The sequence below is a fragment of the Nesoenas mayeri genome, assembly GCF_963082525.1.
Source record: "Nesoenas mayeri genome assembly, chromosome: 2".
Lineage (NCBI taxonomy): Eukaryota > Metazoa > Chordata > Aves > Columbiformes > Columbidae > Nesoenas > Nesoenas mayeri.
Genome location: NC_137543.1, coordinates 116,473,353 through 116,485,674, shown reverse-complemented (window position 1 = coordinate 116,485,674; position 12,322 = coordinate 116,473,353). Strand labels below are relative to the sequence as shown.

The 12,322-nt window shown below is 40.6% G+C and overlaps 1 protein-coding gene across 1 annotated transcript in view; it reads left to right on the top strand.

The window, feature by feature from the left end:
• Nucleotides 1–12,322, top strand: part of TRAK1 (trafficking kinesin protein 1) — a gene marked incomplete at both ends in the record, with an annotated part of 108,161 nt that overhangs the window by 28,550 nt on the left and 67,289 nt on the right. The window contains one exon of the mRNA XM_080339808.1: nucleotides 11,493–11,687. Within this exon, the coding sequence (XP_080195934.1) occupies nucleotides 11,493–11,687 (195 nt within the window). The remainder of the gene's footprint in view (nucleotides 1–11,492; nucleotides 11,688–12,322) is intronic.

Below are 12,322 nucleotides of genomic sequence, written 5' to 3'. Positions count from 1 at the left end.
CATACTCTTAACAAAATTGTCTTATTCTCTATGCCTGCTGCATTATTGCCTCTATGAATTTTCTGGCTGGCATTTGGTGGATTCTCAGACAACTTCACACAGCTGCTCCCCCCCTTGTTTTTTTTCTCCTTCCTCTGCTTATCATCAGTTGTTTTCCAGCTCTTTCTTTTTACCAATAACTTAGTGTTTTTCCATATTCCTCTCCTGTGACAGGTGGTTATGCTACCTCTTAGTCTGTATCCCGAGCATACTTTTTTCTTTAGAGGATTATCTTCTTGTGTTTCGGTGGAAGTTTTTTGTTTGTTTTCCTCCAAATGGAATTCTGCTGCTACTACTCCTTAACCAGCTCTCTTACTTTACTCCTTTTCTTAGTATTATATATGTTTTTTTGGTGTAAACCATCAATTCTAGAGTCACTGAAACCAACTGTGGGAATTACTGAAGTCCGGTGTGGTGACGTTTTTAAAAATTTGTTTCTAAATTTCCCTTGTTTTGGGAACCACTTGTCGTTCCCTAACATATACTTTACTTGGAGCAGGGAATTTTGAGAACAGCAAGTATTCATCAGTATTCTGGGTTTGTTCTTTGCAGAAGGAACTCCTGAAAGCCCAGTGGACTTTTTTGTTTTGTTTTGTGATTTTTGTTTTCCTGTTGCAGTGCACTTGAATAGTACTGGAAGACTGGTTATTGGTGTATTTAAATATGTGAAAATTTGTCTATTCCATAATTAATCTCCGTAACATGCCGAGTGCAGCTTTACCTTTGTCCTTCAATGTGCATGTATGTGTCCTTCATGAAACAGCATATTTTCCATTTGAAGACAACATCTGTAAAGAGCAAGCTGTGATATATAAAAATTGTTTTTTATGTTTTGCTTGTGACCCTTAAGCTTTGTTGGCAGCCATTGTTAGGATGCTGGCATATTTTAGCTGGACTGAACAACAAGCAAAAGCAGGACAATTGCTTTTCAGGGTTTTCTGTACTCAGTGATTTATCAATGTTTTTTTGAGACATTCTCAGTCTGTCTTGGCAGCTGGAAGATCCTAACGGTTAATGAATGTGTTTATTCTTACTGCTGCTGAACAGTGTGTTGCCAGAATGCATTTGATACATAAATAGCTTTTGTTCTTGTTCTGAAAGAATAGCGATGGTGGTGGAGTTTCCTTTTATTTTTATTTAATGTACAAATAAAAGCATGAATATGCTACATTTATCTGCAGGGAGAAACATTTCCATGCTGAGGCGAAATTCTTTTAAATTTCTGACATAATGTGCAGTAGGGACCTAATAGCTCCATGGCCTCTCATCACCGAGATCTGTCTTACCTTTTTATACCCAGCAGGAATATGTGTGTAGGATGAAACCAAAGCAGGGAGACTTCAACCTAATAAACAATGACATTCCTCACATTGGAACTGCAGTTTCTAGCAGTTTTATCTTTGTTAGCTTTGACATTCCCAGCTTTGTTGCAGTATTTACCTGGTGTGTTTGACTAAGCCAAGTTTTCTCCAAGCTTACTACTTCAATATTCTTTCAATTGCCAAATTTAAGTAGAATTTTCTACCAAGGAAGATAACATGCTGGCAATATTACTGCTTTATGTGCCCGAAGATGCAGATGTAGGCTGAGCCCAGCAACCTATGTGAGAAATTTCTGTGATGTATCCACTGCAGACAGGCTTGGCCAGTGCTTATGTGGTTGAACTGAAGGAACAGCATTTTTTCTTCCACTTCGGCTGACATCCTGGTCAATCTAATGATTTTTCAACATAACATATTATCTTTTGGATAATACTGAGTGATCTTACCCTTCATACCAATTCTCCTCTGCAGTAAAGGAATCACAGAATCACAGAATGTCAGGGATTGGAAGGGACCTCAAAAGATCATCCAGTCCAGTCCCCCTGCTGGAGCAGGAATGTCTCGATGAAGTTATGCCGGAATGTGTCCAGGGAGGTCTTGAATGTCTCCAGAGTAGGAGACTCCACAACCCCTCTGGGCAGCCTGTTCCAGTGCTCTGTCACCCTCACTGAGAAGAAGTTTCTTCTCAAATTTAAGTGGAACCTCCTGTGTTCCAGTTTGAACCCATTATCCCTTGTCCTACTGCTGGTTGTCACTGAGAAGAGCCTGGCTCCATCCTCATGACACTCACCCTTTAAGTATTTGTAAACATTAATAAGGTCACCCATCAGTCTCCTCCAAGCTAAAGAGCCCCAGCTCCCTCAGCCTTTCCTCATAAGGGAGATGCTCCACTCCCTTAATCATCTTTGTTGCCCTACGCTGGACTCTCTCCAGCAGTTCCCTGTCCTTCTTGAACTGAGGGGCCCAGAACTGGACACAATATTACAGGTGTGGTCTCACCAGGGCAGAGCAGAGGAGAAGGAGAACCTCTCTGGACCTACTAACCACCCCCCTTGTAATACACCCCAGGATGCCATTGGGCTTCCTGGCCACAAGGGCACAGTTCTGGCTCATGGTCATCCTGCTGTCCGCCAGGACCCCCAGGCTGTACACCAGGATTGTGATTATGTTCTGTGAGGCTTACCCACGCTTGAACAAATTCTTTAAAACTTTCTTTGGGACTTTACTGATTATAAAGCTGGGTTTGTTTAGGGGGGGGGAAGGAGATGGGAGAGAGAAAGAAAAGCAAACTCTTAAAGTCTTTCTCCTGTCCTTGCTCTTATAAGTGCATGTTTGTATGAATTAAAATGCTAAATGGCAGATAACTTAAGTGACATACCGTATTATATAGAGAAGATCATGAGAATCCCTGTTTGGGTGCTTCATTTTTCTCCATGGGCTGGATTTCTCATCCAGAATTCCTCTTCCGTGATTTGGTGTGCCCACTTGGCTACCATAAACCCTGCCTACCTTTCCCATTGTGCCCCCACGTACGCAAGGTGGGAAGTCCACTTGAGACCCATGTGTGCAAGAGAGAAAGCGCTGTGGGCAGCACAGAATTACAGGTCAGCTCAAGCCTTGCCATGGCAGCCCAGAATGGAAATACCTGAGACTGGCCTGGAGTCGGAAGACTGGATTTGTGTACTGTTTTCCATGTTTAGAGGCAGACGAACCACTGCTTAAGCAACTTTGGTTAAAGGTGTGGCCGGGCTTGCAATTCCAAAATCCTGTCATGCCAGTCAAGTTCCAGAAGCTGCCACGGCTCTTTGAGGAGTCTGAGTTTTAAAGGTATAAGACAGCTTTCTTGTTGAAGAACTTTTCTTCCAGCAGTTTGGCTTTGCATCCAGCAATGAGATTTCTGATATGTAGGATGCAAAGGCCATTCTTTCCTTTTATGCAAGTCAGTGAGTTGGGAGGATGGTGAATTTTCTTTTTATTAGAAGTGATTTTCTTTGATCTAGAAGGTACTGTGTGTACAGTCCTGAGTCACCACTATTATTTGTAAGACTTAAATATAATTAGCCATGTTCTGGGTGTCCTAGAACTGAAATTGAATAGCAATATGGTGAGTTCTGGAGTTTTGTCTATTATGAGTGTATGTGCAGAGTAATTGATAAATAATGTTGAAGAAATACTTTTAATTCTGGACCCTAGTTAATACGTAATTCCTGTTTCTGGTGGGCCTATGGAGCCTGGATGACTACAGGCTCCATTTCCCTCTTCAGAAGACTAGCTAGCAACCTAATTGCAGGGTTGATATTTGGTATCTACCCTTTTGCTCTTCATTTTTTTGTAGAGCTGCTCACAACAGTACTGACTGGTTCACTCTGTTCTACGATTGTCTAAATGGACAGAAAGCGCTGGGCAGATCAGACTGTTGGGCTGTGCCGAGCAGCCAGGGAATATCTGCTGAAAAAGCGTTTAGAGAAACACCACTTGCTTCCATGGAGACCATTGATCCTTGGCTTCTAAGAAGGGACATGAACTTTCAGTTTTTGTCCTTTGTATGTATATATATCCTATGAAGCAAAGCCAGCAGTCAGGATTCACTAGTACTCAGCATGACATAGTCACATGTTTATGAACTTTAATTTCTTGCGTTACATGTGGCTGGACTTTGATCTCCATGTGGAAGCCCTGCTCTCCAGGGGACTGTCCATTTACTTAACTAGTAGGAAACCAGCACTGGAATTGATCCTTTTCAGGTATTGTGTGCTTTTTTAAAAAAATAATTTGCTATTTATTAACCAGCCTTTTTCATAGTTTTTAAGTTTATCTCTTTTAAATTTTAGCGAGCTGAGTATCAAGTGGAAGTGCAATGTGTGCGTGTGGAAATCGGACAGGTCTGAAACCAGGGAGGGGAATAGGTGGTTCCTTATTACACTGAAGAATTCTTCCTGCTGTCTCCAAAGAGTTTCCTTGTTTGTCTCATCTTACTTTTCTTCCTGTGCTCTTATCTACTTCCCTTTCCCCACCTGCCTCAAGAGATTGCGACAAGTTGTAAAGTTTTAAATGTATTGTGGGAAATGAAATATTTTTTATGGAAGTGACTACTAGGAACTTTCATTTTTCCTTCCCCCCCTCCCACTTTTTTCCCCTTTTCTGTTGTGTTCTCCCCCCACTTCTGCCCTCCCTTTTTCCACTCCTTTTCTGTATCGGTGTTTGGGTTTTGTGTTGTTTGGGGTTTTTTTGGTTGTTGTGTTTGTTGTTTGTTTGTTTGTTTTCTTCCTCCTTCTACTTTTCTGTTAGGACTATTTTTTCCCTTTTCTGCTGTGTTTTTTGGGGGGTTGTGGGGTTTTTTCTTTCCTTTTTTTTTTTTTCCCCTTTATTTTCCTTTTCTGTTGTGTAGTGGTTTTGTTTGTTTTGTGTTTTGGTTTTTGTTGTTGTTTGTTGTAGGTTTTTTGTGTTGTTTTTGTTTGGGTTTTTTGTTTGTTTGTTGTTGGGCTTTTTTCCCCTTTTTCTGTTTTTCAGAAGGAGAGGGTATTTAGACTGCACCTTTCTGGCTGTGGGCTGAGTATCAGCTGCTGGGTGGTGATGCAGTGGAGTACCCTGGAAAATATTCAGTGTGGGTGGGAGATACAACCTGATGTCCAATGCCGGGCAGCCCAGCACTTCCCCAGATCACACCTAGAATGTATTAATAGGTGTTCTGCAGGACACACCGCTTCTACTTTTCTTGGAGGAGGCACTTCAGGGGAGCACAGGTGCTGCGAGCTCTTTGCAAGGTGTTGGCTTCCATCAGGACCACAACTTGAGCACAATGCTCCAGGAATGACACCGTCTCTGGGGAGATTTCTTGTGGTCTTCCTCATCTTGACTTGTGTGTTCTGGCCTGTCCCTTCTTGTGCACAACCCTGACGCTGGCATGGTTCATGGCAGTGTTTGGTTTATCAGAAATTGTTTTGCTCCGTTCACAGAAGTGAGCTGTAAACAAGAAACTGGCTGAGAAAATGTCATTGGTGGTTTAGGGGATTGGCTACTAAAGCATCTCTAAACACCAGGTGGCACTATCTACTGCCAGCAGGTCCTGTAGGCACCTGGAAGTCCTTTTAACCTTGAAAGGGTGGCTTCTGCTTGAAAACAAACCAATAAAACCATAAAGATTGAGGATAGCTTGGGTCAGAATTCAGACAGATCTAAATGTTTTATATTCCATGCAATGTCTATACTGATCAGCTATGTTGTGTTGTGTTTCTAAAAATTCCTGGGTAATAACAAGCTTTGAGATCTGTAGAACTTGTCTTCTCAGTGTTTGTTTTGTGTGTGTTTGGGTTGGTTGATTTGTTTGTTCCATACCTCCCCATACCTTCTGGTCCCTTCTCTTTGTTTTAGGTTCCTTTCACTGAATTTATCACTACTTTTATGTTAAGTTGATGCTGAAATAGGTGCTCCTTGTTTATCAGTCAAGCTGGGTTTCATTTCTACAGTAAGATACGACTATGCAGTCATAGGTGTAAGCAGGTAAAACCCAAAAGGCAGGCAGGGAATGGAATCTTAACCAGTGAGCTGCTTTAGGTGACCGTATTGTTGGGAATGAGATCTTCAAATCTGTCTATGTGTGGTTCATGTTGAACTTAGCATGAGTTGAAGTTAGTTCAACTGAGCTTGAATTGCTTGGTCCTGAGGTGTTGGCCTAGTTCTTCCAAGTTACACTTGACAGCTAATAAATGTTTAACACTCTCTGGGAAGTGAGCTAATGTATTGCATGGATGTGTGACTACAGGATGAAAATGTCAGTGGGTGACAGCACCCTTCACAATGTCTCATGATCTGGGTAATGTTATGTGCCTAGAGGGGCAGTGACAGTCTTAGAGGTGCTGTGCTCCTTTGATACAGGCAGCTCCTGTTGTTTTAGACCTCTCACTCCATTTTGTGTTTAATCAGCTCCTTGCTCACTTGTCAGCAGAGGAGGAGTATAAGTGCGCATCCAAAAATAACCAAGGGTACTCTTGTCCTCACTTGTTTGCCCTAAAAATTATGCCTCTTTCTTCCCCAGATATTTTTTTAAAAGCCACCCTCAACTCAGTCTGCACAAAGAGAAGTTAACTTCCTATAATTTTTAAATGGATAGAGGTGTTGACTAGAAGAGAGAGAACAGATGAAGTAAATGAAATGGTAAAAGGTATCCAGATCAACAAGTCTAATAGAAATTCCTCTAAGGAAATCTGAAATAAACAGTGAACCTTTAGTGGCTGTGTTAAGTTGTGGGGGAGGTGGTGGAGAGGTTTAAGATGCTCAGAGAAGGGGAAGTACACCAGCCAGATGCCAATGTATGAAAAGATATGGAACATGCTAACAAAGTAATACATTAATAATTGCCCTAGAGGTACTGAAGTAGGAAGAAAAAATGCAGAAGACAGCTCAATGGGAGTGTTCTGCCCAGTTTTTACATCTTCTTTACTGAAAGAGTGAAAAAGAAAATGAAGCAGCAAAATCATCAGAGGGGAAAAAAAGTGTCTGAACGAATTTCTTTTAATCTTATTTAGAAAACACACGGGAATAATGTCAAAAACTCCTGTAAAGCAGACTGAGGAATAGGGCATGGAGGAATATATTGCACCAAAAGAGGTGAGAGTGTTTGTACATGTGCTGCATTTAAGCTATGAAGATAGCAAAGCACTGGAATGCAATACTTGCAAAAATAATATGGAAAAGAATTAACAAATTTTGTTTATATGTAACTATTTCTAGAAAGCGTTGAAAGCTGCAGATTTCTACAGTATGCAAGAGCATACTTAAAATCTTTCTTAACTCTTTTCTTTAAAAAGCAGGACCTGGAATGACCCACACTTTACCAAGAATTGTGAGTGCATATTCCGTTTAGCTATTTAAGTTTTCGTCATGTGCATGTAGAACTTTGTTTGCTAAGGGTGTCCAGAAAACTGCAAGTTTAGAATTGCTTAGACAAAACTCGAAATCTTGTGAGGATATAGTTCAACTATATTTTGTATCATTTTTATTAATCACCAATTAATTGTCTTAGGCTTATGTTGTTACATTTAACACAGTAAAATGAAGGTACAATTTAGGACATGAGAGTGCAACAGTGTTATGCCTGCTGGACTTCAGTTAACCATAAAACATAAATTATGTCTCAGGTATTTTCAGCAGGAAACTTACTTAACCTACATTACCTTTGCAGTTTAATCAGAAATATTAATAATAACTATCTGGAAGCACAGTCAGGGTCTTCTATAAAATGTACCTGGTGTTTCAGGATGGGTATAGTGCTAATTGACATACTTCCTCATAACAAGTGTGTGCACTCCAGAAAAGGGAGGGGAGGAAAAGTGAAGGGAAAGACTGTGTAATTTTAGCACTGAGAATATTGCTTTGATTTAAATGTTGAACTAAGGTTTAGTCATACACAAGTGTAATTGCAGTATCCTGATTTTCTAAATAGGCAATTACATGGGAACCTGCCTATATTTCCTGCTGGTATACAGATTTTAAAATCCCAATAGAAGTTAATGACAATAGCATCATAATAAGTTGCCTTTCCAGTTATTCATTAGTATCTTTTCCAGTTATTAGGTGTTTTGAATTGCTCAGAAAGACTCAAGATTTTTTTTATATGACAGAGTAGAAAAATTGTCTTGGTTGACTTGTATTCCTCTATAATTCTTAGTTATTTATTCTGTCCTTCATGTTCTGATGGCTTTCTTTTCCACAGTAAAATGGTATGGGTTTCTTTTGTGAGTGGTTTGGTTGGTTTTTGTGATGTTTTTTGTTTTGTTTTGGTTGGTTTTGTGTGGGAGCTTTTTCCCTCTTAAATTTTATGGGTAATTTGCATTCCATTTTCTGCTACTTTTTATGATGCAGCAAACCATTTTACTTCTCTGTACAAAATTATTTGACTGAAACTTCCACCTGTCATCTCTAAAATCAGTCCATTTCTTTTGAAATACTAAGTAAAAGCAGACACTAAAGGTTTGAATTTTTCGAACATTTTTATTTCCTTGTTCCCAAGAAGCCCACCTCAGTCAGGCTGTGTAGACTCTTAGATTCTTCACAAGAGGTGAACTAACATTTCAACCAAAAAAACTCCCACCAAAACCCAAACCCAATAAAAAACCAAACCCCATATTCTTAACAATGAGAGCAGTTGGCTAACCAAACGATGTGTACCTACCATCTATTAAACATACCTCTATATTTGTAGATATATCTATATAAAAAATCTTTGTGAATGCATGCCCCCATGCACATCTTTGAATGTTCAGTAGATATCAACAGGTATTTTTTAGAAGATCATCTGGCTTTGCTGAACTCAGATGGTTGCAAGGACTAGGATGGATGTTATCAGCAATTAAAAAGGTAGCCAGGGAAGAAGCAAGTTTTGTAGTTACAGGTTAGCTTTCAGCTTTGAAAATGTGTGAGGCAGATCTTGTTTCTCTCTGTACACTAGTAATCCTCTGAGGGAGGGCTGCAATGACCTTTTAAAATGATGTGCGCTGGCTGATGCTTATAGTGCATGGAGCTCCATAAAAATAGCATTGCTATACCTGTAAGTACCTAACCCTACTAACTTTTGCACATCCACTGCTGCAGTGAGGTTTGGAGAACACTTATATCTGTACAACTGTTAGCAAAACAGCCTGGATGAAAGCAGAGGAGAATACCTCTTGTTAGATAATAGCAGACTCCCTGAACCATGAAGTAGAGTGTAACTTTCCCAAGAGGATTTTAGTTTTCATCAGTAGCATCCTGTAAAGGAGAGAGGGAGAAGTTTAACAGTATGAGTTCATATTTGTATCCTCTCCTTGTTGACTGATACGATAGTAACTTTCTTGCTATTTTAAGTGCTTGGAATGAGCTTGTGACAATGCAATTTCTGGATTAGAAGGATTAAAAAAAAAAGGTAATTGATGATCTATGGACATGTATGTGTCACTTCCTTGTTTCCTGACCTCTCCCCTAAAAGAGATTAATTCCTCTGGCTTGCAGTGGAATTGCAGGTCTGCATCAGTCTCGCATTAATCACTTTTCTCTCTTAAGAAAATAGGTGTCTGTGTCAGGGTGCAGCAGGGCACCTGCTGAGAAGGGCAGGATCCTTGTTGGCAGAGCCTAGTGCCTTTGTTCCTGTGCAAGGCAGAGGAACTGGCAGTAATGGTTAGCACTGACTCTCCAGTGCTCATCAATCAAATGCCAGGGATGAGGTGGATCTGTAGTCAATCCAGGAGGCCCAGGCAATGAGTCTGTATCAGCAGGGGAAAAAGCTGGGCACAGACTTACCCTCCAGCGCTGCATGTGGTAATCGAGTTAGAATCACAGAATGTCCTGAGTTGGAAGGGACCCACAAGGATCATCGAGTCCGACTCCTGTCCCTGCACAGCACAACCCCACAGTTCACACCATGTGTCTGAGGGCATTGTCCAGTCTCTTCTTGAACACTGTCAGGCTTGGGGCCGTGACACCTCCCTGGGGAGCCTGTTCCAGTGCTCCACCACCCTCTGGGTGAAGAACCTTTTCCTGATGTCCAACCTAAACCTCCCCTGGCACATCTTCCTGCCATTCCCTCGGGTTCTGTTATTGGTTGCCAGAGAGAAGAGATCAGCACCTGCTCCTCCTTCTCCCCTTGTGAGGAAGCTGTAGATCACGATGATGTCTCCTCTCAGTCTCCTGCAGGCTGAACAAACCAAGTGACTTTAGCCGCTCCTCATACAGCTTCCTCTTCAAACCCTTCACCGACTTCGTAGCCCTCTTCTGGGCAGTTTAAATGGGGTTCCTGGCCCACAGGGCAGAGGGTGCTGAGCAGGGTTCTTGATGAGCCTGGTCAGGACAGTGAAGGCCTGTGGGTGCACTCAGGGCCTTAACAGTCTTTGCTGTTTACTGTGGGGTGACTCTTAACAACAGTTGCAAGGGTCATGTCACTGGTTAAAGAAGGAATTGCATTTCACAGCATGTGAGCAGCCTTATTGCTTGCCCTGCCAAAATAGGTTTAGAAAGCTCTTTCTTAGTGGGAAGAGGGGGTGTCAGGCTGTGGTGTTCTTTTTGTCCTGGCATGGAAATGGGAATGCAGATTGCACTAAGTATTTATGGAAAACATACCAGGGGTTTTTGGGTTCCTTAATAATATATAGTAATTAAACTATACATATTTAAAGTGATCACACCAGTTTTGGTTATTCACACATACACACACACACAATTCTTTTTTATAGAAGAATACAGGTTGGAAGGTACCTCTGGAGATCATCTGTTATGCCAACTATTCAAAGCAGATCTTTTAGAGTGCTCATGGCCTTGTTTAGTACAGTTGTCAATCTTCCCAAAGATGGGAGATTTCCCAGCTTCCCTGTGCCCCTGTTCCCATGTTTGACCATATTCATGGTGAAGAAGTTTTTATGTTTAATTGGAATTTTCTGTGTTAAAGCTTCTCAGCTCCCTCTTGTCCTAAATTTGAATCTCCAAGTTTTAATTTCAACATTTTTGCAGTTGTTGATGGCTGTTAGTATCCATTTTTAAAACTGTGTGCAAACCTGATGTATTTGTGAACAGGAGGGACTGATACAACAGAATGCATGTTGAGATTGTGTCAAAAGGTTCCCTAAAATTCTTGAAGCCAACTTTACCAGTGCATTTTAGGTGTAAACTGTGACACTGCTTGCTATTGCAATCCTGGATTTCTTGAGAAAAATCTGCCAGCAGCAAGGCAAAAAATATAGTGGTACTGAATTGTGGTCAAAGACCCAGTTAAGAAAATATGCAAAGCTTGCAAGCTAAAAATAATCTGTCAAGTAGAACATCAAAACCTGAAATTTCTGTATGCGCTAATTCATTCTGCGTACCCAGGTTGTCTGGGTCAGTGATTACTCTGTATTTCCCCCCACCCCACCTTATTCTCCCATAGATGAGTCCTTGCTTCTGAGGTTGGGCTTTTTGTCCTTAAGAGATGTCCTTGTATTTTCAGCTAGTAAATATGCTATTTTGGGGTCATTTGTGCTACTCATATCTTCTAAACCAATTAGTATCTTGCTGTTGTTTACACGCAGAAAAATCTTGCTGATGCCAAAACAGACATCTCTGCTAGCTTGTATGTATAGTTCTCATTTGAAAGCAACTAACAGATTGTATTCCTTCTTTTACCAGATGTGTGCAATAGTACCAATCTTCCTGAAGTTGAAATCATAAGTCTACTGGAAGAGCAGCTGCCTCATTATAAGCTAAGAGCAGATACAATCTATGGTTATGACCACGACGACTGGCTTCATACACCTCTCATTTCTCCTGATGCGAATATTGACTTAACAACTGAGCAAATAGAAGAGACCTTGAAATACTTCCGTAAGTCAAAAATTCAGAAATTGTACTCAAGAACAAATAAAATAGTGCTGGTTTTGCTACCTCCTCTGAAGTATCTCTGCAATTCTGTTACAACTGTGGAAAGCAAGAAAACTGTTATTTATTGCCTTGGTCTTCAAGTTTGTGGTAGACAGAAAACAAATGAAACATTTACTTAGAAACACTAGTTGCATTTGTAATCTCTGCATGCTCTTCTCCATGTTGTCAAATACTGGTGAAACTGAAATACTTATTTTTACTTGTGATCTCTCTGGCAAGAGACTGAGATTTCTGTACATATACAATATAGAAGGCTTAGACCTATTTCATTATTTGCTTTTTTTTGAACCTGTTCTCTGAGTTATTACACTGTTGTAAAATCATTTTTCTGCAGCTTATGCTTCTAGGAAAGACTAGTGAAGAACCAAACTTTGAGCATTTGGTCGAGATGGTTTGTCCATCCATTCTTCCTTTTATTCATGTTCATACTGTTTGACAAGAAGGTACTTTTTCTGCCTGGAGGGAGAATATGCAGTATTGTGACCTTCTGGTTTTTTCGTTCTTTTGTTTGAGCCCATAGATGCTTTTATCATGGTGAATGTATTAATGTCCCTCTGGGTTCTTCCACTGTGCATATC